The 23,495-nt window shown below is 45.3% G+C and overlaps 1 protein-coding gene across 1 annotated transcript in view; it reads left to right on the plus strand.

Moving 5' to 3' along the window:
* The first annotated feature begins 255 nt into the window (after positions 1 to 255).
* The window catches only part of LOC106588960 (gamma-aminobutyric acid type B receptor subunit 2), a 462,346-nt gene continuing 439,106 nt past the window's right edge, over positions 256 to 23,495 (plus strand). The window contains exon 1 of the mRNA XM_014178545.2: positions 256 to 1,434. Within this exon, the coding sequence (XP_014034020.2) occupies positions 1,123 to 1,434 (312 nt within the window). The 5' untranslated portion in view covers positions 256 to 1,122. The remainder of the gene's footprint in view (positions 1,435 to 23,495) is intronic.

Here is a 23,495-nt window from a genome sequence, read left to right on the forward strand (position 1 = left end):
ATGTTCAACGACCAGGTGTCCACATACTTTTGGTCATGTATTGTATCAGGCTACACTTGACAACCCCTCTTGCATGTTTGAAACCCTGACTCTCTGCTAAACAGAAAGCCCATTAAATCAACTTTGCCTGTCAGGCGGCTGATGCTTACACAAGAGCTTGCTCCATCCATCCATCCATCCATCCATCCATCCCTCCTCTGAGTCCCCCACCCTCCCTCTCTCTCTCTCTGTCTTCCTTTTTCCGCATTTCTTTTGCTGCTCCCACTCGTGCGCGCTCTGAGTAGCAGCAGACAGTGCTAAATAAGTGAAGCCTTTTCAGAGGCAATAAGGCAGCCGCAGCAGCAGCATCGTCCGCAGCAGCACACACACTGACAGTCGCGCGGGCTGTTAGAACGCCGACGCTATCTGGTCTCGCGCACTCTGGACGCGCTGCAAAATTACTTTGAATATTCTCTATTTAGGCTCTCCAGAACAATTTCCGTATTCTCTTCGACCTTAATAGGTTATATATTGTTGTGCGCTGGCACGGATGTTCTATTAGGCTACCCTGCTGTCTCTTGGCTGGTGAAAATACTCGGGAGGTGAATTTGTATCCAACTGTCAACGAGAGTGGATGACTCTGGTCGACCTCTGTCATCTTGAAGTTGTCTTATTTGGGCTTTTTGAGCATCCTACGGACTGTGAATTGTGATGTTCTTGTGCCATTGTCGCGCTGCTTCACCAGGTTGAGAGGATAGTGTTTGAGTTGGAGAGATTTTAACGCGGAAACCTTGTGCATCACGGAGACCAGGAGGAGAGAACCGTCAGCGCCAATAACACCTGCAACAGAACGCGTCTCCGTTTCTTCCATATATGGTGCAACATCAAAACTGGAACCTTGGAATAATCCTACAGAAAACCTGTCATCGAGAATAAATCTGTTTTAAATTCGCTGTGATAGGCTACACTCGGGTTGAGGTTGCTCGCTGCTGTTGAACTCCCTACCTAGGCTACGGTTGCTGTTTTACTGTTTGGACCATTTTAATATATTCTCCTCTCGGCTCGGACGACCCCGAATTTGCGATGCTTGAGCAGTGAGACCTGGGTGGGATCTTATTTGGTCGTCCTGCACGCCACAGTAGCATGGCCCCGTCGCGAAGGCACTGCGGATGGGAGATGACGCCTCTGTCGCGATGCCTGCTCCTGTCCATCTTGGCGTTTCAACCTGCGCTAGCCAAGGTCTGCAATGACTATACGAGGCACGGTCAGGACAACAGCTGGTTCTCGGGGGATGATGAGAAGTTGCCCATCATGGTGCTCATGCCGATGAACGAGTCGGCGCTGATGAGCAGCATTAGTCAGGGCATCGAGCCCGCTGTCCAACTGGCCATCCAGCACATACGAGAGTCACAGAATTACAAGTTTTCACTCATCACCAAAATCTACGACACCGAGGTAAACTCATTCACCCACTCTGCCCCATGTCCTTGGTAGCATAGGCTACATGTGCTTTCGCTTTGGGCTTCAGGGGCAGATAAAACGCTTCAGACCGCTTTGGTTGTTAGCGCGCGTGTATGTCTCTGTTTGTGTGTGTGTGTGTGTGTTGTGTTTAAGGGGGTGTAGCCTACACTGCCCGGCAGGCAGCGCTCACAGGCAGCGCTTCCATTTGGAAATGGTTGGTAGGCCTACATCTGCGCATTGTTCCACAACTTGTTTTTATTTTTGTATAATGCCTGGAGATTGTCTGCTGTTGCCTTATTTTACGCCTGCAACGTTAGGGTACTGTTCGATTAACACAGGAGCATACACTATCGGATGTTGTCATTACATTTTGTTGTCTTTAAATGTTGACACATTTTGTCGTCATCAATTCATGATCAAAAGGGCCATTTCTGCTTAATTTGCAGTAGGTGCCACAAGCTCGTGATCAAATAACAATATTTCATAATCTCTGCTTTTTTATTTAACCTTTATTTAATTAGGCAAGTCAATTAAGAACAATTTCTTATTTCCAATGATGGCCTATCCCGGCCAAACCTAAACGGGATGACTCTGGGCCAATTGTGCACCGCACTCCCAATCACGGCCGGTTGTGATACAACGTGGAATTGAACCAGGATCTGTTGTGACGCCTCCAGCACTGAGATGCCGTGCCTTAGACCGCTGTGCCACTCGGTGGACCAATGTGAGTTTAAACCTAACCCTAATATTAACCCTAACCGTAACCACACTGCTAACCTTATGCCTAACCCTAACCTTAAAATAAGACAAAAAAGCTATTTTTCGTTTTCATTCATTTTTACATTAGGCTATAGCCAATGTTTGACTTTGTGGCTGTGGTAACTAGCGGTAACCAGTCATTATAGCAGTGATGCAGGATGTAATTGTTGTCACAATTAGGGAAAGGGGGATACCTAGTCAGTTGTTCAGGGAGATGCCTTAATTGATCAGGGGCAGAAGGACAGATTTTTACCTTGTCAGCTCAGTACAGGCAGTGGTGGAAAAGTACCCAATTGTCATACTTGAGTAAAAGTATAGATACCTTCATAGAAAATGACTCAAGTGAAAGTCTCCCAGTAAAATTCTACTTGAGTAAAAGTATTTGGTTTTAAATATACTTTGGTTTGCTTAATATAAGGAATTTGAAATGATTTATAATCTTACTTTTGATACTTGACTGCACCATTTTATTTTTTATTTTTATGTACGCATAGCCAGGGGCATGCTCCAACACTCATTTACAAATTAAGCATGAGTCCACTACATCAGAGGCAGTAGGGATGACCAGGGATGTTCTCTTGATCCAGTGAATTAGACTATTTTCCTGCCTTGTTAAGCATTCAAAATGTAACGAGTACTTTTGGGTGTGAGGGAAATGTATGGAGTAAAAAGTACATAATTTTCTTTAGGAATGTAGTGAAGTAAAAGTTGTCAAAAGTAAAGTACAGATACCCCAAAATATGACTTAAGTAGTATTTTTACTTAAGTACTTTACACCAATGTGTACAGGAGCCTGTCAAGATTGATTTAGCTGATGGTTAAATTTGAAATAAATATTATGGCTATAATAACTGAACAAGGTAGGTTATCATTAAACAGCTTGAAAGAGTATCTGTGCCGTAGAGACCTCTCTAACGCCCATAAAGCTCCTATTCAAACTCCCATTCACCAGCTCTGCAAGCATTATAACGTCAAAATACGTTTGTTGATCATCAGATATGGAGTTTCGCTGAGCAACTATCTTCATTTACTCCCATTACGGCCACTATATACTTCCAAGAAAGTTATAAATAAAAATGTACTGTACAAGCAACCGAAAAAAGCCTCTTCAGCATCTCTAATGTATTCAGCTGTTTTAATGGGATTTCCACCACCATTTCTCACATAATTAATATCATACAAATTATAATTTGTAACATATCTACAAAATCGATGATGGACATCCACAAATTAATACATACCATACGAAAAGTAACATATCATACTAAATGGAGTGTCTCGGATTTCCGTACAGAATAATACAAATTCCTCTGAGACCAGGTTGGGTGCATGGGCATGGCATAGCAGTGATTGGTTGAGGAGGCGAGAGAGGTGATATCGAGGATATTATATAAACATCACGTTACCTTGTCAACGTAGAAGCAGGTTGAAGGTCAGAGTCCAAAACTGCGGTGCTCACTCAAGCTGATTTAATTGATGAGGTTTGCAGTGAATGGTCTCAGGTATCTTCATTGAGGAAACACGTTTGCAAAACGATCGATGTGACTAATTCCGTTATGAATGATGCAGTTAAAATTACCCAGGAGTTAATTTAAGTGTTGAATAAACCTCATTACCTGTTTTAACTGATTTGTCAGTCTGCATTCTACAGCTGCCAGCATTTAGGTATTTATTGTACTATTTATTTACTGACTTATAAGACCCATGTCGGTGATAAACACTCTAGTCAGGTTGAAGTGTGGAGGAAGGCTGTCACAGAACACTAAAAATAGGTAGTGTGCTGACTCCCAAATTACACCCTGTTCCATATGAAGCGCACTGCTTTTTCAAATGCATAAAGGCACAGGTGTTTCCGTGCCGCTGTGAACAAAAAGTTCAAACAACAGTATAATCTGTCGGACAGCAGCAGGACAGTGATGAGTGGTCACGAATGGCATACAGCATGCAAGTCCAGGAATCCACCTCTGCCCATAGGATTAAATATACTACTGGCATATTTCCCCTGGTTGAAATATGAGCTGTAAACAAGAGGTCAGTTGATCGGTCAGTTGGACATTCATTCTGGGGATGAATGAATGAATGAATGAATGAATGAATGGATGGATGGATGGATGGATGGATGGATGGATGGAGGAATGAATGAATGAATGAATGAATGAATGAATGAATGAATGAAGGAAGGAATGAATGGATGGATGAATGAATGGAGGAATGAATGAATGAATGAAGGAATTAATGAATGGATGGATGGATGGATGGATGGATGGATGGATGGATGGATGAATGAATGGATGGATGAATGAATGGAGGCATGAATGAATGAATGGATGAATGAATGAATGAATGGATGGATGAATGGATGAATGAATGGATGGCTGATTGATGAGTTTACTCCTATAATGGCCAAAGTGCCCATTGAGTTCAAATTGTAACGTTTTTGTATTCAGAATGTACTAATCAAGAATATAAGATGTTCATATATTTCTCAGGAAATAAGAAGTAATCAATATTGTCATGGAGGAGTGATTTAACAGGTTAATGACTTATTTCCTATGAGTGAAAAAGTACAACAAACAAGACAAGGGAAGCATGTGTATTGGTGTTATCAACAGCTGTCAGGATGAAGATTCTTGCCAAGGACAACCATTTACAAGCAGTTGGAAGCCTTTTCTTTCTCACAAATCCTGCCACCGCATGATATTCAACAGACTGTTCAAAAGTGCAATTTACTATCCGTGGTCTGTCTACATAGTAATTATAGATTTCTTAGAATAAAACACATGGAGAATAGAAGAACAAGTGAGCATCAGCATGAGACTGAATAAACAGTGTATCTAGTGTAATTGAATGCATGCGTGTATCTCTGATTTTATTACTGTCTTTTCTTAATTCTATTCATCATAGATGGACACCTGTTAGGACGGTGGACACAGTTTAATGGTTATAATTCTTCCAAGAAGATGACTCCGCTGGCCTTGACAGCTTTGAGATGCTAGATTCAGTCATGGTTCTGGTCTGTTTACACTAACCACTTTGTTGAGTGGCGAAGGGAAGGGTGTGTTATGGAATACTATACATTACGGGTTCCTGATTATGTCATCTTCTCCATCTCTCACACACAGATACTTCCATGCATGGGCGTGCATAAACTCACTCTCTCTCACGCACTTTCTCTCTGTCTCTGTCTCTCTGTCTCTGTGTTTTATGCACGCAGTATGACTGTATGGTATGGTGGGGTGTGCTGCTGGGGCTGGATGCTGCTGGGAATAGGGCTGGATGCTGCTGGGAATAGGGCTGGATGCTGCTGGGGCTGGATGCTGCTGGGAATAGGGCTGGATGCTGCTGGGAATAGGGCTGGATGCTGCTGGGGCTGGATGCGCCTGGGAATAGGGCTGGATGCTGCTGGGGCTGGATGCTGCTGGGAATAGGGCTGGATGCTGCTGGGAATAGGGCTGGATGCTGCTGGGAATAGGGCTAGATGCTGCTGGGGGTAGGGATGGATGATGCTGCTGGGAATAGGGCTGGATGCTGCTGGGGATAGGGCTGGATGCTGCTGGGAATAGGGCTGGATGCTGCTGGGAATAGGGCTGGATGCTGCTGGGAATAGGGCTGGATGCTGCTGGGAATAGGGCTGGATGCTGCTAGCCTGGGGATAGGGCTGCATGCTGCTGGGAATCGGGCTGGATGCTGCTGGGAATAGGGCTGGATGCTGCTGGGGATAGGGCTGGATGCTGCTGGGAATAGGGCTGGATGCTGCTGGGAATAGGGCTGGATGCTGCTGGGAATAAGGCTGGATGCTGCTGGGAATAAGGCTGGATGCTGCTGGGAATAGGGCTGGATGCTGCTGGGAATAGGGCTGGATGCTGCTGGGGATAGGGCTGGATGCTGCTGGGAATAGGGCTGGATGCTGCTGGGAATAAGGCCGGATGCTGCTGGGAATAAGGCTGGATGCTGCTGGGAATAGGGCTGGATGCTGCTGGGAATAGGGCTGGATGCTTCTGGGAATAGGTCTGGATGCTGCTGGGAATAGGGCTGGATGCTGCTGGGAATAGGGCTGGATGCTGCTGGGAATAGGGCTGGATACTTCTGGGAATAGGGCTGGATGCTGCTGGGAATAGGGCTGGATGCTGCTGGGAATAGGGTTGGATGCTGCTGGGAATAGGGCTGGATGCTGCTGGGAATAGGGCTGGATACTTCTGGGGATAGGCCTGGATGCTGCTGGGAATAGGGCAGGATGCTTCTGGGAATAGGCCTGGATGCTGCTGGGGCTGGTGATCATGTCCAAACTCCCCTAACACCTCTGAGTACAGCTAAGAGGTGCTGTCTGGCTTGTGGTGCAAAGTGTTAGCCGAGAGAATGAGGATGTAGTCAGTGGATTGAGGGTTTTCTGGTCTGAGTTGCTCAGCAGCCGGTAGCACTGCTCTGTACTGAGCAGCCATCTTCTAGTAGGAACACAGAGGCTTCATGTCTGAACCACAGTACATCTCTTGTGTTCCAAATGGCAACCTATTCCCTATTTAGTGCACTACGTTTGACCAGGGCACATAGTGCACTACTTTTGACCAGAGCCCTATGTAGAGAATAGGGTGCCATTTGGAACACAAGAGATGTACTGTGGTTCAGACATGGAGCTGTAGAGTCAGACACCATGGTAATGCTGCTAGCTCATTGTCACAGGGACCATCATCAGACCCCTGGGTAAAAACTCACTGTAGGGACAGAGGCAGGTAGAGCTGCTATCTGCTGTTGTCTGTCTCTATGTGTTCACCGTGCATAACTGAGTATCCATGTACATAAATCTATATGTATTCACCATAACGTAAGCACAACTCAGTCTATGTACATACTTTTGTATACAGTATATAGTGTATGTGGACACCCCTTCAAATTAGTGGATTAGGCCATGTCCGCCACACCCGTTTCAGACAGATGTATAAAATCGAGCACACTGCCATGCAATCTCCATAGACAAACATTGGCAGTAGAATGGCCTTACTGAAGAGCTCAATGACTTTCAATGTTTACAGGTTAGCCAGGATACCTTTTAGGAAAATTTGATTAATATGTGCATCTCGTCTTACACGGCAAAACCATCCAGCATTGTTTTCACCTGCAGTGTGAATGATCGTTATTGATTTGAAATCTATATCTTCTGGATTGGAACTGCGGGGTGAATGTGTGGTGATGGGGGGGGGGGGTTAGAGGCTTGGGCTAACATCAGGAGAGGATGAAACAGGAGTGAGACGTCACAGATGGGGGAGACGCACGGAATCTAAATCCATTCATTAGCCCCCATCAGGAGGAATAAGGGGAGATGTGGTCTGTGACCCAAATGGTACCCTATTCCCTACATAGTGCACTACTTTAGACTACCGTTCTGGTCAACAGTAATACATTATGTCAATCGTTATGTAGGGAATAGGGTGACGTTTGGGATGCGACCTGTGATTTTATACATCTCACTCCTCTCCGTCTTACAGTGATTCAACCCCTTGTGTTGTCATTCATGGGGATGTAAAAGATAAATAAGGGGATGTTTCATCTGAAATGCCTGAGTGACAAGGCAGCTGGTGTGTGTTGCTGCTCTTTAGAAGCTCCCAGTCTTGGATATATTTTTTTTAAACTACCGTATCTGGCTTCCGGGTTAAGCGGGCAGGTGATAAGAAGTATTTGATCCTGCTTGTGTAAACCAGATATTCATGTGTTTATTTTTCGTAACAAGCCATTGTAGTCATGTGATACCACTGGCCTCATATAACCATGTAGAGTATCATGACTTGTGTTTGAAAGATAATCCACAGTACAGCTATGGACTGACCCTGTGCTTCTGAGAGGAATAAATGCTGTGTGATGTCACATTTCTACACACTTTGCAGGAGCCCCCATGGTGCAACAGAATGTGGCCTTGATATGTTGTTCGACATATACAGTATATATGCTATTTTTTTTTCCCCAGGATATTGGGTTTAATTTAAATTAAATCAAACTTTATTTGTACAGCACATTTCTTACAGTGAATGAATTTCAAAGTTCTTAACAAATAAAATAAAAGCTGAGAGATTTGTAAATTATGAGAATGAAAATAGTAACAATAATACTTGTAGTAGTGGCACTTCAAGGTATCTAGAAATCTAGGAAATGTTTTTATTTTTGCTCTCTCACATTTTGTGGCTGTATTGTAATAGTCACACATTCACACTTTTCTAAAATCATCCTAAGAATCCTATGTCAGAATAATTTGTTAGGCAGGAGAGAGAATCTTCGATGGTTCGATTTTGTACAGTTTGCCAGCACATCTAACACTCTCTCTTGTCTGAAACTATTTAAACCTGCATATTCAAACCAGCTCTCTCCGACGCTCTTCCCGAAGGGGTCTCACATGTACATGCCACATGCCATATATAATTTAAACATCTCTCGTCCATTAGCCGCTGTAGTCTTGACCCCTGAGAGGTCAACTCTTGTCATGAGAGAGGAAGGTAAGTAAGAAGAGATACTGGGGAGAAACCGCTGTGATTTGAGGCTGGCACTGTCTATGTCCCAAATGGCACTCTATTCCCTACACAGTAGTGCACTAGGGTGATTCCATACCAGGACAGCCCAAAAGATATTTTGGGTATCTCAAATTGTTCTGGCAATCCTCACATAGAAACGTAATTGGGAGTAAGGATGTTTAACATGCTTTTTACATTTGTATCATTTTAAATTAATTTTTACCACGATGAAAGTGGCCATTTTAGGATCAGCACTCCCACCCTGAGACGCTTTATGAATACAGGTCCTGGAGGAGATCTCAACCAATAATAAGAGACAACCTATTCAAGAGGAATAAATGAGCTTCCTTTCAATTCTTATACTGTATGATAACTGCTGGGACAATTCCATTTACTGATGTTAGAATCAGCAGCTTTCAATTGTATTTCCTCAATGAGGAATTCGGAATATTAAATCAAATGGTGCTGTACCAAGTCTTTTACTTGATTTATTATTTTAAAGTAGTGTATTAGTGATCTATTACCAGTCTTTGTGTGGGGAAAACAATCCACATTAACCAATGGTCAATTAATAGGTTACATACAGAATTATCATGTAATTACCATAGTGAATTATTGTAATGTTTGTTTATTTGTCAATTAATCCCATAATGGATGGGTTGCCAGTTGGCAATTTGACACTAAAATAAAATGTCATTAATTCATTCAAATAAAATGTCATTCATACAGAATACCCTAGTAGTCATTTAATTGGCTACTTCATATGGAGGACCAAAGTACTAAATATAAATACATTAATATATAATTAATAAATCATATTTTAAAATGATTTAAGAATATGTGCTGCATTATTAGGAAATCTTTTTTTCATAATGTCACTTTTTGTTTTTTAACTATTTAATTTCATAATAATAATTGTATTTCCCAATGGCTTTTTTCATTAGAACATTTATCATTTCATAATGGCGCCTTCTGAATTTCATGTCCTTTTTCTTTTCATGGCATTATTCATTTCATGGCCTTTTTCATTTCATGGCCACTAGTTCCATAATCGCAAGAGATATGTCAATCAATGCAAGTGGGCAAGTAGGTCATTGGTCCAACGCTCTGATATAGGTTTGTGGTTTTCATCCATTGTTGAACAGAGTATCTACATCCAAAATAGGGCGACACGAGATCGACTTCAGCGATATCTTTGACTTTAGCCAGTACATTTTTTGTTATTATATATTTTTTAACAGCTACGGAGTTTAATGGCTGTCAAAGGAGAAAACTGAGGATAGATCAACAACGTTGTAGTTACTCCACAATACTAACCTAAATGACAGAGTAAAAAGAAGGAAACATGTACAGAGTAAAAAATATTCCAAAACAGGGCCTCCCGAGTCACTACAGACCTGGGTTTGATCCCGGCCAGGAGTCCCATAGGGCGGCGCACAATTGACCCAGTGTCGTCCGGTTTAGGGGAGGGTTTGGCCGGAGGGGCTTTACTTGGCTCATCGTGCTCTAGTGACTCCTTGTGGCGGGCCAGGTGCCTGCAAGCTGACCACGGTCGTCAGTTGAACTGTGTTTCCTCTGACACATTGGTGCAGCTGGCATCCAGGTTAAGCAGGCAGGTGTTAAAGAGTGCGGTTTGGCGTGTCATGTTTCACCACTCTCGAGCTCATTGGGGAGTTGCAGAGATGAGACACCAGAGTTTCTGGGTTCGAGCCCAGGCTCTGCCACAGCTGGCTGTGAGCGGGAGGCCCATGGGGCGGTGCACAATTGTCCGGGTTAGGGAGGGTTTGGCCGGCAGGGATATCCTTGTCTCATCGTGCACTAGCGACTCCTGTGGCAGGCCGGGCGCAGTGCACGCTGACCAGGTCGCTAGGTGTACGGTGTTTCCTCCGGGTTGGATGTGCGTTGTGTCAAGAAGCAGTGCGGCTAGGTTGGATTGTGTTTCGGAGGACGCATGGCTCTTGACCTTTGCCTCTCCCGAGTCCGTACAGGAGTTGCAGCGATGAGACAAGACAGTAGACACTACCAATTGGGGAGAAAAAGGGATAAAAATATAAAATTTTTAAAAAAGATTGAAATTGGGAGAAAAAGAAATATGTCCTGAATACAAAGCGTTATGTTTGGGGCTAATCCAGCACAATACATCACTGTACACCACTCTTCATATTTTCAAGCATGGTGATGACTGCACCATGTTATGGGTATGCTTGTCATTGGCAAGGACTAGGCACAGGCAAAACGCTAGAGGAAAACCTGGTTCAGTCTGCTTTCCAAAAGACACTGGAAGACAAATTCACCTTTCAGCAGGACAATAATCTAAAACACATGGCCACTACTTTTGCCTTGCAATCTTGTTCAAGGGCTTTGAACCAATGACCTACTTGACCTTGTCCACTTGCATTGATTGACATATTGCGATTATGGAAAGAGTTGCCATGAAGTGAAAAAGGCCATGAAGTGAAAAAGGCCATGAAATGTAGAAATACATAATGTGATAAGTTGTCATTATGAAATGTTCTAATGAAAAAAGCTATTGGGAAATACTATGTATGATTATTCATTTAAATACGGTAACATTATTTTGAAAAGTGACAATGAAAAAAGATTTCGTAATAATGCAGCACTTATTCTTGAATCATTTAAAAATAAAATGATATACTTCATGATGTATAAAAAAAATCATTTATTTTTCATTGTGAGTATGTGGTATTTGATTATTTATTCATTTCTATATTCATTTATTTATAAATAAAAAATGTTGCACTTTGGTCCATAAATTCACAGCTATTTTCTCCAGGTGGTTTTCCAAAAGATGAGCAGTTAAAACGTTTGTGTGTTTGTGTTTATGAAAGTGCATCTTGTGATTACAGACCCTTTACTGATACTGCGTCCCAAATGTCACCCTAATGCCTATATACTGTAAATGGAATAAGGTGCCATTTCACATCACTTCAACAGGTGATGTGTAGGGCCCAGTACATTATAACAGGTGATGTGTAGGGTCCAGTACATTATAACAGGTGATGTGTAGGGCCCAGTACATTACAACAGATGATGTGTAGGGTCCAGTACATTACAACAGGTGATGTGTAGGGTCCAGTACATTACAACAGGTGATGTGTAGGGTCCAGTATATTACAACAGGTGATGTGTAGGGTCCAGTACATTATAACAGGTGATGTGTAGGGTCCAGTACATTACAACAGGTGATGTGTAGGGTCCAGTACATTATAACAGGTGATGTGTAGGGCCCAGTACATTACAACAGATGATGTGTAGGGTCCAGTACATTACAACAGGTGATGTGTAGGGTCCAGTACATTACAACAGGTGATGTGTAGGGTCCAGTATATTACAACAGGTGATGTGTAGGGTCCAGTACATTATAACAGGTGATGTGTAGGGTCCAGTACATTACAACAGGTGATGTGTAGGGCCCAGTACATTACAACAGGTGATGTGTAGGGTCCAGTACATTACAACAGGTGATGTGTAGGGTCCAGTACATTAAAACAGGTGATGTGTAGGGTCCAGTACATTATAACAGGTGATGTGTAGGGTCCAGTACATTATAACAGGTGTTGTGTAGGGTCCAGTACATTACAACAGGTGTTGTGTAGGGTCCAGTACATTACAACAGGTGATGTGTAGGGTCCAGTACATTACAACAGGTGATGTGTAGGGCCCAGTACATTACAACAGGTAATGTGTGTGACTACAGTATTTAGAATTGCCCTAGCAGTTTCTCCACAGGGCACATTGTATCTGTTTTGAGTTGATTGCATTTTCCCCCACTCTTTTTGTTGTTGTTGTGGGGGAGTAATTGAGAAAATTAGATTGTTAGCGGGTATCTAGCAAGAGAGACTATATTTCTGTTATCAGCGTCCCTGGCCCCGGCTGGCCTGTTGTGTAGACCTAGTCAAAGGCTAATCGTGTGGACTGAAGGAAATGCTGAATTTGAGTTCAAACATTCTTTCTTCGTCTTAAACGGCACTCTATCCCTACATAGGACACTGGTCAAAAGTAGTGCACTATATAGGGAATAAGGTGCCATTTGGGATGCACACTGTAAGAAAGGCTCTGTTTGTTGTTGCTCATGAGGCGTTTTGAATGTAACGTGCGATTGGGCTTGACCGGAATCGCTGTTGGCAATTTGCTGTTAAATAATGGGGAAAAAACAATAAGCAGGGATATGTTTGAAAATACAATATTGTCACTGGCTTTTTGATTTAAATTAATTTCACATCTTTATTTGTGCATGTTATTATTGGAACACTGTTGCTTGTATTGTATTGTTGGTATTGATGCGGTACAGTGGCATCTTCTGAAGCCATTGTCTGTGTCCCAAATGGCACCCTAATGGCAGTATGTAGGCAATAGGGTGCAATTTGGGACAAAGCCATTGTGTGTCTGTCTCTTATATTAGCCCACAAATGAGACCCACAGTCATTCTGAAAGGTGCCGGACCGAGCAGCTGGCTGTCATTAACATTAAACAAACATTTGCTTTCTGATTCGCTCACGGCTACCAGGGGCTAAAGGGAGGATAACTTTTGAGGAATACACTTTAGAGTGGGGAGGGGATAGATAGATAGATAGATAGATAGATAGATAGATAGATAGATAGATAGATAGATAGATAGATAGATAGATAGATAGATAGATGTGGTCAGATCAGGCTCTGATCAGGCCCTACACCCAAACAAGGGCACTGCGTTCATCCACCTCTGGCCTGCTGGCCCCCCTACCTCTGAGGAAGCACAGTTCCCGCTCAGCCCAGTCAAAACTGTTCGCTGCTCTGGCACCCCAATGGTGGAACAAGCTCCCTCACGACGCCAGGACAGCGGAGTCAATCACCACCTTCCGGAGACACCTGAAACCCCACCTCTTTAAGGAATACCTAGGATAGGATAAAGTAATCCTTCTAACCCCCCCCCTTAAAAGATTTAGATGCACTATTGTAAAGTGGTTGTTCCACTGGATATCATAAGGTGAATGCACCAATTTGTAAGTCGCTCTGGATAAGAGCGTCTGCTAAATGACTTAAATGTAAATGTAAATGTAAATGTGGTGAGAGGTGATAGATGGGGGAGAGGGAGTGGTGGGGAGAGGGGATAGAGAGAGAGTGGTGGGAAAAGGGGATACTATAATTGGGGGGGAGAGAGAGTGGTGGGGAGAGGAGATAGATGGGGGAGAGAGAGGTGGGAGAGGGGATAGAGAGAGAGTGGTGGGAAAAGGGGATACTATAATTGGGGGGGGAGTGGTGGGGAGAGGAGATCGATAGGGGAGAGAGAGTGGTGGGGAGAAGAGATAGATGGGGGAGAGGGAGTGGCGGGGAGAGGAGATAGATAGGGGAGAGGGAGTGGTGGGGAGAGGAGATAGATAGGGGGAGAGAGAGTGGTGGGGAGAGGGGATAGATAGAGAAAGTGGCGGGGAGAGGGGATAGATGGGGAGAGAGAGTGGTGGGGGAGAGGATAGATGGGAGAGAGAGAGTGGTGAGGAGATAGATAAGGGGAAAGAGAGTGGTGGGGAGAGGAGATAGATGGGGAGAGAGAGTGGGGAGAGGGTATAAGTGGTGGGGAGAGGGGAAAGATAGGGGAGAGAGAGTGGTGGGGAGAGAGGAGAGATAGGGGAGAGAGAGTGGTGGGTAGAGGGGATAGATAGGGGGAGAGAGAGTGGTGGGGAGAGGGGATAGATAGGGGGAGAGAAAGTGGTGAGGTAGAGGAGATAGATAAGGGAGAGAGAGTGGTGGGGAGAGGGGATAGATAAGGGAAAAGAGAGTGGTGGGGAGAGGAGATAGATGGGAGAGGGAGTGGTGGGGAGAGAGAGTGGTGGGGAGAGGAGGTAGATAAGGGGAAAGAGAGTGGTGGGGAGAGGAGATAGATGGGGAGAGAGAGTGGTGGGGAGAGAGAGTGGTGGGGAGAGGGGATAGATAAGGGAAAGAGAGTGGTGGGGAGAGGAGATAGATAAGGGAAAAGAGAGTGGTGGGGAGAGGAGATAGATGGGAGAGGGAGTGGTGGGGAGAGAGAGTGGTGGGGAGAGAGAGTGGTGGGGAGAGGAGATAGATGGGGAGAGAGAGCGGTGGGGAGAGGAGATAGATAAGGGCGAGAGAGTGGTGGGGAGAGGAGATAGATGGGGAGAGAGAGTGGTGGGGAGAGAGAGTGGTGGGGAGAGGGGATAGATGGGGAGAGAGAGTGGTGGGGAGAGGGGATAGATAAGGGGAAAGAGAGTGGTGGGGAGAGGAGATAGATAAGGGGAAAGAGAGTGGTGGGGAGAGGAGATAGATGGGGAGAGAGAGTGGTGGGGAGAGAGAGTGGTGGGGAGAGGAGATAGATAAGGGGAAAGAGAGCGGTGGGGAGAGGAGATAGATAAGGGGAAAGAGAGTGGTGGGGAGAGGGGATAGATAAGGGGAAAGAGAGTGGTGGGGAGAGGAGATAGATGGGGAGAGAGAGTGGTGGGGAGAGGGGATAGATAAGGGGAAAGAGAGTGGTGGGGAGAGGAGATAGATAAGGGGAAAGAGAGTGGTGGGGAGAGGAGATAGATAAGGGGAAAGAGAGTGGTGGGGAGAGGGGATAGATAAGGGGAAAGAGAGTGGTGGGGAGAGGAGATAGATAAGGGGAGAGAGAGCGGTGGGGAGAGGAGATAGATAAGGGGAAGGAGAGTGGTGGGGAGAGGAGATAGATAAGGGGAAAGAGAGTGGTGGGGAGAGGAGATAGATAAGGGGAAAGAGAGTGGTGGGGAGAGGAGATAGATAAGGGGAAAGAGAGTGGTGGGGAGAGGGGATAGATAAGGGGAAAGAGAGTGGTGGGGAGAGGAGATAGATAAGGGAAAAGAGAGTGGTGGGGAGAGGAGATAGATAAGGGAGAGAGAGCGGTGGGGAGAGGAGATAGATGGGGAGAGAGAGTGGTGGGGAGAGGAGATAGATAAGGGGAAAGAGAGTGGTGGGGAGAGGAGATAGATAAGGGAAAGAGAGTGGTGGGGAGAGGAGATAGATAAGGGGAAAGAGAGTGGTGGGGAGAGGGGATAGATAAGGGGAAAGAGAGTGGTGGGGAGAGGAGATAGATAAGGGAAAAGAGAGTGGTGGGGAGAGGAGATAGATAAGGGGAGAGAGAGCGGTGGGGAGAGGAGATAGATGGGGAGAGAGAGTGGTGGGGAGAGGAGATAGATAAGGGAAAAGAGAGTGGTGGGGAGAGGAGATAGATAAGGGGAAAGAGAGTGGTGGGGAGAGGGGATAGATAAGGGGAAGGAGAGTGGTGGGGAGAGGGGATAGATGGGGAGAGAGAGTGGTGGGGAGAGAGAGTGGTGGGGAGAGGAGATCGATAAGGGGAAAGAGAGTGGTGGGGAGAGGAGATAGATGGGGAGAGAGAGTGGTGGGGAGAGGAGATAGATGGGGAGAGAGAGTGGTGGGGAGAGAGAGTGGTGGGGAGAGGAGATAGATAAGGGGAAAGAGAGCGGTGGGGAGAGGAGATAGATAAGGGGAAAGAGAGTGGTGGGGAGAGGGGATAGATAAGGGGAAAGAGAGTGGTGGGGAGAGGAGATAGATGGGGAGAGAGAGTGGTGGGGAGAGGGGATAGATAAGGGGAAAGAGAGTGGTGGGGAGAGGAGATAGATAAGGGGAAAGAGAGTGGTGGGGAGAGGAGATAGATAAGGGGAAAGAGAGTGGTGGGGAGAGGGGATAGATAAGGGGAAAGAGAGTGGTGGGGAGAGGAGATAGATAAGGGGAGAGAGAGCGGTGGGGAGAGGAGATAGATAAGGGGAAAGAGAGTGGTGGGGAGAGGAGATAGATAAGGGGAAAGAGAGTGGTGGGGAGAGGGGATAGATAAGGGGAAAGAGAGTGGTGGGGAGAGGAGATAGATAAGGGGAAAGAGAGTGGTGGGGAGAGGAGATAGATAAGGGGAGAGAGAGCGGTGGGGAGAGGAGATAGATAAGGGGAAAGAGAGTGGTGGGGAGAGGAGATAGATAAGGGGAAAGAGAGTGGTGGGGAGAGGGGATAGATAAGGGGAAAGAGAGTGGTGGGGAGAGGAGATAGATGGGGAGAGAGAGTGGTGGGGAGAGGAGATAGATAAGGGGAAAGAGAGTGGTGGGGAGAGGAGATAGATGGGGAGAGAGAGCGGTGGGGAGAGGGGATAGATAAGGGGAAAGAGAGTGGTGGGGAGAGGAGATAGATAAGGGGAAAGAGAGTGGTGGGGAGAGGGGATAGATAAGGGGAAAGAGAGTGGTGGGGAGAGGAGATAGATAAGGGGAAAGAGAGTGGTGGGGAGAGGGGATAGATAAGGGAAAGAGAGCGGTGGGGAGAGGAGATAGATAAGGGGAAAGAGAGTGGTGGGGAGAGGAGATAGATAAGGGGAAAGAGAGTGGTGGGGAGAGGAGATAGATAAGGGGAAAGAGAGTGGTGGGGAGAGGGGATAGATAAGGGGAAAGAGAGTGGTGGGGAGAGGAGATAGATAAGGGGAGAGAGAGCGGTGGGGAGAGGAGATAGATAAGGGGAAGGAGAGTGGTGGGGAGAGGAGATAGATAAGGGGAAAGAGAGTGGTGGGGAGAGGAGATAGATAAGGGGAAAGAGAGTGGTGGGGAGAGGGGATAGATAAGGGGAAAGAGAGTGGTGGGGAGAGGAGATAGATGGGGAGAGAGAGTGGTGGGGAGAGGAGATAGATAAGGGGAAAGAGAGTGGTGGGGAGAGGAGATAGATGGGGAGAGAGAGCGGTGGGGAGAGGGGATAGATAAGGGGAAAGAGAGTGGTGGGGAGAGGAGATAGATAAGGGGAAAGAGAGTGGTGGGGAGAGGGGATAGATAAGGGGAAAGAGAGTGGTGGGGAGAGGAGATAGATAAGGGGAAAGAGAGTGGTGGGGAGAGGAGATAGATAAGGGGAAAGAGAGTGGTGGGGAGAGGGGATAGATAAGGGGAAAGAGAGCGGTGGGGAGAGGAGATAGATAAGGGGAAAGAGAGTGGTGGGGAGAGGGGATAGATAAGGGGAAAGAGAGTGGTGGGGAGAGGAGATAGATAAGGGGAAAGAGAGTGGTGGGGAGAGGAGATAGATAAGGGGAGAGAGAGCGGTGGGGAGAGGAGATAGATAAGGGGAAAGAGAGTGGTGGGGAGAGGGGATAGATAAGGGGAAAGAGAGTGGTGGGGAGAGGAGATAGATAAGGGGAAAGAGAGTGGTGGGGAGAGGAGATAGATAAGGGGAGAGAGAGCGGTGGGGAGAGGAGATAGATAAGGGGAAAGAGAGTGGTGGGGAGAGGGGATAGATAAGGGGAAAGAGAGTGGTGGGGAGAGGAGATAGATAAGGGGAAAGAGAGTGGTGGGGAGAGGAGATATATAAGGGGAGAGAGAGCGGTGGGGAGAGGAGATAGATAAGGGGTAGGAGAGTGGTGGGGAGAGGAGATAGATAAGGGAAAAGAGAGTGGTGGGGAGAGGAGATAGATGGGGAGAGAGAGTGGTGGGGAGAGGAGATAGATGGGGAGAGAGAGTGGTGGGGAGAGGAGATAGATAAGGGGAAAGAGAGCGGTGGGGAGAGGAGATAGATAAGGGGAAAGAGAGTGGTGGGGAGAGGGGATAGATAAGGGGAAAGAGAGTGGTGGGGAGAGGAGATAGATAAGGGGAAAGAGAGTGGTGGGGAGAGGAAATAGATAAGGGGAGAGAGAGCGGTGGGGAGAGGAGATAGATAACGGGAAGGAGAGTGGTGGGGAGAGGAGATAGATAAGGGAAAAGAGAGTGGTGGGGAGAGGAGATAGATAAGGGGAGAGAGAGCGGTGGGGAGAGGAGATAGATGGGGAGAGAGAGTGGTGGGGAGAGGAGATAGATAAGGGAAAAGAGAGTGGTGGGGAGAGGAGATAGATAAGGGGAAAGAGAGTGGTGGGGAGAGGGGATAGATAAGGGGAAGGAGAGTGGTGGGGAGAGGGGATAGATGGGGAGAGAGAGTGGTGGGGAGAGGAGATACATAAGGGGAAAGAGAGCGGTGGGGAGAGGAGATAGATAGAGAAAGTGGCGGGGAGACATGGCCCAGACATGGGCCCTGACAGTAGATCTCAGTAAGACAAAAAATAAGGTCCAGTTGCCAGGACCACAAATTCAAATTCCATCTAGACACCATTGCCCTAAAGCACACCAACTATACCTACCTCAGACTACCTCGCCTCCCCTGTGGCTCAGTTGGTAGAGCATGGTGTTTGCAATGCCAGCATGGTGTGTGCAATGCCAGGGTTGTGGGTTTGATTCCCACGGGCGGCCAGTACAAAAAAAAAATGCATGAAATGAAATGTATGTATTCACTACTGTAAGTTGCTCTGGATAAGAGTGTCTGCTAAATGACTAAAAATGTAAAAATGTAAACATCAGCGCCACAGGTAACTTTCACAAAGCTGTAAACGATCTGAGAGACAAGGCAGAGCTGGACTTGGGGCTCTGTTCACAAACAGAACCCACAGAGCCCCAGGACAGCAACACAGTTAGACCCAACCAGATCATGAGGAAACAAAAAAGATAATTACTTGACACATTGGGAAAAAAACAGCAAACTAGAATGCTATTTGGCCCAAAACAGAGAGTACACAGTGGCAGCATGACTGACCCAAAATTATGGAAATCTTTGGCTATGTACAGACTCAGTGAGCATAGCCTTCCTATTGAAAAGGCCGCCGTAGCCAGACCTGGCTCTCAAGAGACACTGTCCACAAAATGAGGTGGAAACTGAGCTGAGAGACAGACAGACAGACAGACAGACAGACAGACAGGTCGGTCTGTCTCAGGTGTCTGCACTGCTCTCCAAACTGCTTGCCTTGCTGTTGTCGGCCTGGCTCTGGCTTGTGATCGTGTGTTTCAAAAGCTTCCATCGATCGCTGCCCCAGCCATTTACGCAGTAAGTTAACACATTGAATGTTTACTCTGCTAAGCTGGTTTCAATGTAGAGGGACCACACAGATCTCTTTTTCTCAGTTGTAGGGACAAATTTAGAAAAGATATAACCCAGATTTCATCAAGGCCTATAATAGATACAGTGCCTTCTGAAAGTATTCAGACCCCTTGACTTTTTCCACATTTTGCTACGTTACAGCATTATTCAAAAATGTATTTGTATATTTTTATGATCTCATAAATATACACACAATACCCCATAATGACAAAACAAAAACAAGTTTTTAGAAATGTTTGCTAATTTATTCAATATAAAAATCTGAAATATCACATTTACATAAGTATTCAGAAACAATTTTTCATATTACACAAAGATAACCCAAGTAAACACAAAATGCAACCAGACAGTGCTTGAGAGGATCTGCAGAGAAGAATGGGATAAACTCCCAAATAAAGGTGTGCCAAGCTTGTAGCATCATACCCACGAAGACTCAAGGCTGTAATCGCTGCCAAAGGTGCTTCAACAAAGATGTTTGAACGGGTTCAAGTCCTGAATACACAGCGTTATGTTTGGGGCAAATCCAACACATCACTGAATACCACATATTTTCAAGCATGGTGGATGCATCATTTTATGGGTATGCTTGTCACCAGCTGTGTGCTTAGAGTCATTGTCCTGTTGGAAGGTGAACCTTCTCCTAGTCTGAGGTCCTGAGCACTCAGGAGCAGGTTTTCATCAAGGATCTCTCTGTACTTTGCTACGTTCATCTTTGCCTAGTCTCCCAGTCCCTGATGCTGAAAAACATCCCCACAGCCTGATGCTGCCAGCACCATGTTTCACTGTAGGGATGGTGCCAGGTTTCCTCCAGACATAATGCTTTGCATTCAGGCCAAAGAGTTCAATCTTGGTTTCGTCAAAACAGAGAATCTTGTTTCTCATGGTCTGAGAGTCTGTAGGTGCCTTTTGGCAAACTCCAAGCGGGCTGTCATGTGCCTTTTACAGAGGAGTGGCTTCTGTCTGACCACTCTACCATAAGGCCTGATTGGTGGAGTGCTGCAGAGATGGTTGTCCTTCTGGAAGGTTCTCCCACCCCCACAGAGGAACTCTAGAGCTCTGTCAAAATCACCATCGGGTTCTTGGTCACTTCCCTGACCAAGGCCCTTCTTCCCAGACTGCTCAGTTTAGCCCTGCGGCCAGCTCTAGGAAGAGTCTTGGTAGTTCCAAACTTCTTCCATTTAAGAATGATGGAGGCCACTGTGTTCTTGGGGACCTTCAATGCTGCAGAAATGTTTTGGTACCCTTCCCCAGATCTGTGCCTTGACACAATCCTGTCTCGGACCTCTACGGACAATTCCTTCGACCCTATGGCTTGGTTTTTGCTGTGACATGCACTGTCAACTGTGGGACCTTATATAGACAAGTGTGTGCCTTTCCAAATCATGTCCAATCTAAATAATTTTTCTAGGATGATAAATGAAAACAGGATGCACTTGAACTCAATTTCAAGTCTCATAGCAAAGGGTCTGAATACTTATGTAAATAAGGTATTTCTGTTTTGAATTTTATATAAATGTGCAAAAACAAATCTGAAAAACTTTTTCCGCTTTGTCATTATGGAGTATTGTGTGTAGATTGCTGAGGATTTTTATTTTATTTAATCCATTTTAAAATAAGGCTGTAATGTAACAAAATGTGGAAAAAGTCAAGGGGTCTGAATACTTTCCAAAGGCACTGTTTGTAGATAGGTAGCTTGGGTTGGTATTAATCACAATTTACCTCTTGTCTATAGATTGAACTTTGTCCGACTACCTGCCCATATTGGGTCAGTTTTGCATTTCCCCCACTAATGATTAAGGTTAGGGAGGGGAAGCTGCTCCTAGATTTGTACCTAGGGTTGACTTCACCCCTGAGCGATCTCTGGGACCGTATTTCTCTGCTTATGATTGCACCTGGCTGCCCAGGGGATGTGCATGTCCTGCTAGCTGTTGCACGTAAGGGGAAATTATCTAGAATGTTCAGCTGTCATGGCAGGGAATTCTAATGAGGGTTTCATACAGTTGAAGTCGGAAGTTTACATACACCTTAGCCAAATACATTTAAACTCAGTTTTTCACAATTCCTGACTTTTAATCCTAGTAAAAATTCCCTGCTTTAGGTCAGTTAGGATCACCACTTTATTTTAAGAATGTGAAATGTCAGAGTGATAGTAGAGAGTGATTTATTTCAGCTTTTATTTCTTTCATCTCATTCCCAGTGGGTCAGAAGTTTACATACACTCAATTAGTAGTTGGTAGCATTGCCTTTAAATTGTTGAACTTGGGTCAAACGTTTCTGATAGCCTTCCACAAGCTTCCCCCAATAAGTTGGGTGAATTTTGGCCCATTCCTCCTGACGGAGGTGGTGTAACTGAGTCAGGTTTGTAGGCCACCTGGCTCGCAAACGCTGTTTCAGTTCTGCCCTCAAATTTTCTATAGGATTGAGGTCAGGGCTTTGTGATGGCCACTCCAATACCTTGACTTTGTTGTCCTTAAGCCATTTTGCCACAATTTTGGAAGTATGCTTGGGGTCATTGTCCATTTGGAAGACCCATTTGCGACCAAGCTTTAACTTCCTGACTGATTTGAGATGTTGAGATGTTGCTTCAATATATCCAGATAAATTTCCTTCCCCATGATGCCTTCTATTTTGTGAAGTGCACCAGTCCCTCCTGCAGCAAAGCACCCCCTCAACATGATGCTGCCACCCATGTGCTTCACGGTTAGGATGGTGTTCTCCGGCTTGCAAGCCTCCCCATTTTTCCTCCTAACATAATGATACTCATTATAGCCAAACAGTTCTATGTTTGTTTCATCAGACCAGAGGACATTTCTCCAAAAAGTACGATCTTTGTCCCCATGTGCAGCTGCAAACCGTAGTCTGGCTTTTTTATGGCTGTTTTGGAGCAGTGGCTTCTTCCTTGCTGAGCGGCCTTTCAGGTTATGTCAATATAGGACTCGTTTTACTGTGGATATAGATAATTTTGTACCTGTTTCCTCCAGCATCTTCACAAGGTCCTTTGCTGTTGTTCTAGGATTGATTTGCACTTTTTGCACCAAAGTACTTTCATTTCTAGGAGACAGAACGTGTCTCCTTCCTGAGCGGTATGACGGCTGCGTGGTCCCATGGTGTTTATACTTGCGTACTATTGTTTGTACAGATGAATGTGGCACCTTCAGGCATTTGGAAATTGCTCCCAAGGATGAACCAGACTTGTGGAGGTCTACAATTTGTTTTATGAGGTCTTGGCTGATTTCTTTTGATTTTCCAATGATGTCAAGCAAAGAGGCACTGAGTTTGAAGGTAGGCCTTGAAATACATCCACATATACACTTCCAATTGACTCAAATGATATCAATTAGACTATCAGAAGCTTCTAAAGCCATGACATCATTTTCTGGAATTTTCCAAGCTGTTTAAAGTCACAGTCAACTTAGTGTATGTAAACTTTTGACCCACTGAAATTGTGATACAGTGAATTATAAGTGAAATAATCTGTCTGTAAACAATTGTTGGAAAAATTACTTGTGTCATGCACAAAGTAGATGTCCTAACCGACTTGCCAAAACTATAGTTTGTTAACAAGAAATTTGTGGAGTGGTTGAATAATGAGTTTTAATGACTCCAACCTAAGTGTATGTAAACTTCCGACTTCAACTGTATGTGTTCTGGGCCCGCTCACTGTGACTAATGACATCTGAACTTTGACCCTTGAACCTGATCAAACCACCTGTCAATCAACACTGTTGTCTAGACAACAGAGGCTTTCTGATGTTTTAATGTTGATTGGTTCATTCAAGGGGATTGAAGGATGCTCTTGTCAGTAATTCTTCCTGGAATCATGTTGATTTCATCCTACACACACACACACACACACACACACACACACACACACACACACACACACACACACACACA

The sequence above is a fragment of the Salmo salar genome, chromosome ssa27 (assembly GCF_905237065.1).
Source record: "Salmo salar chromosome ssa27, Ssal_v3.1, whole genome shotgun sequence".
NCBI classification, from domain to species: domain Eukaryota; kingdom Metazoa; phylum Chordata; class Actinopteri; order Salmoniformes; family Salmonidae; genus Salmo; species Salmo salar.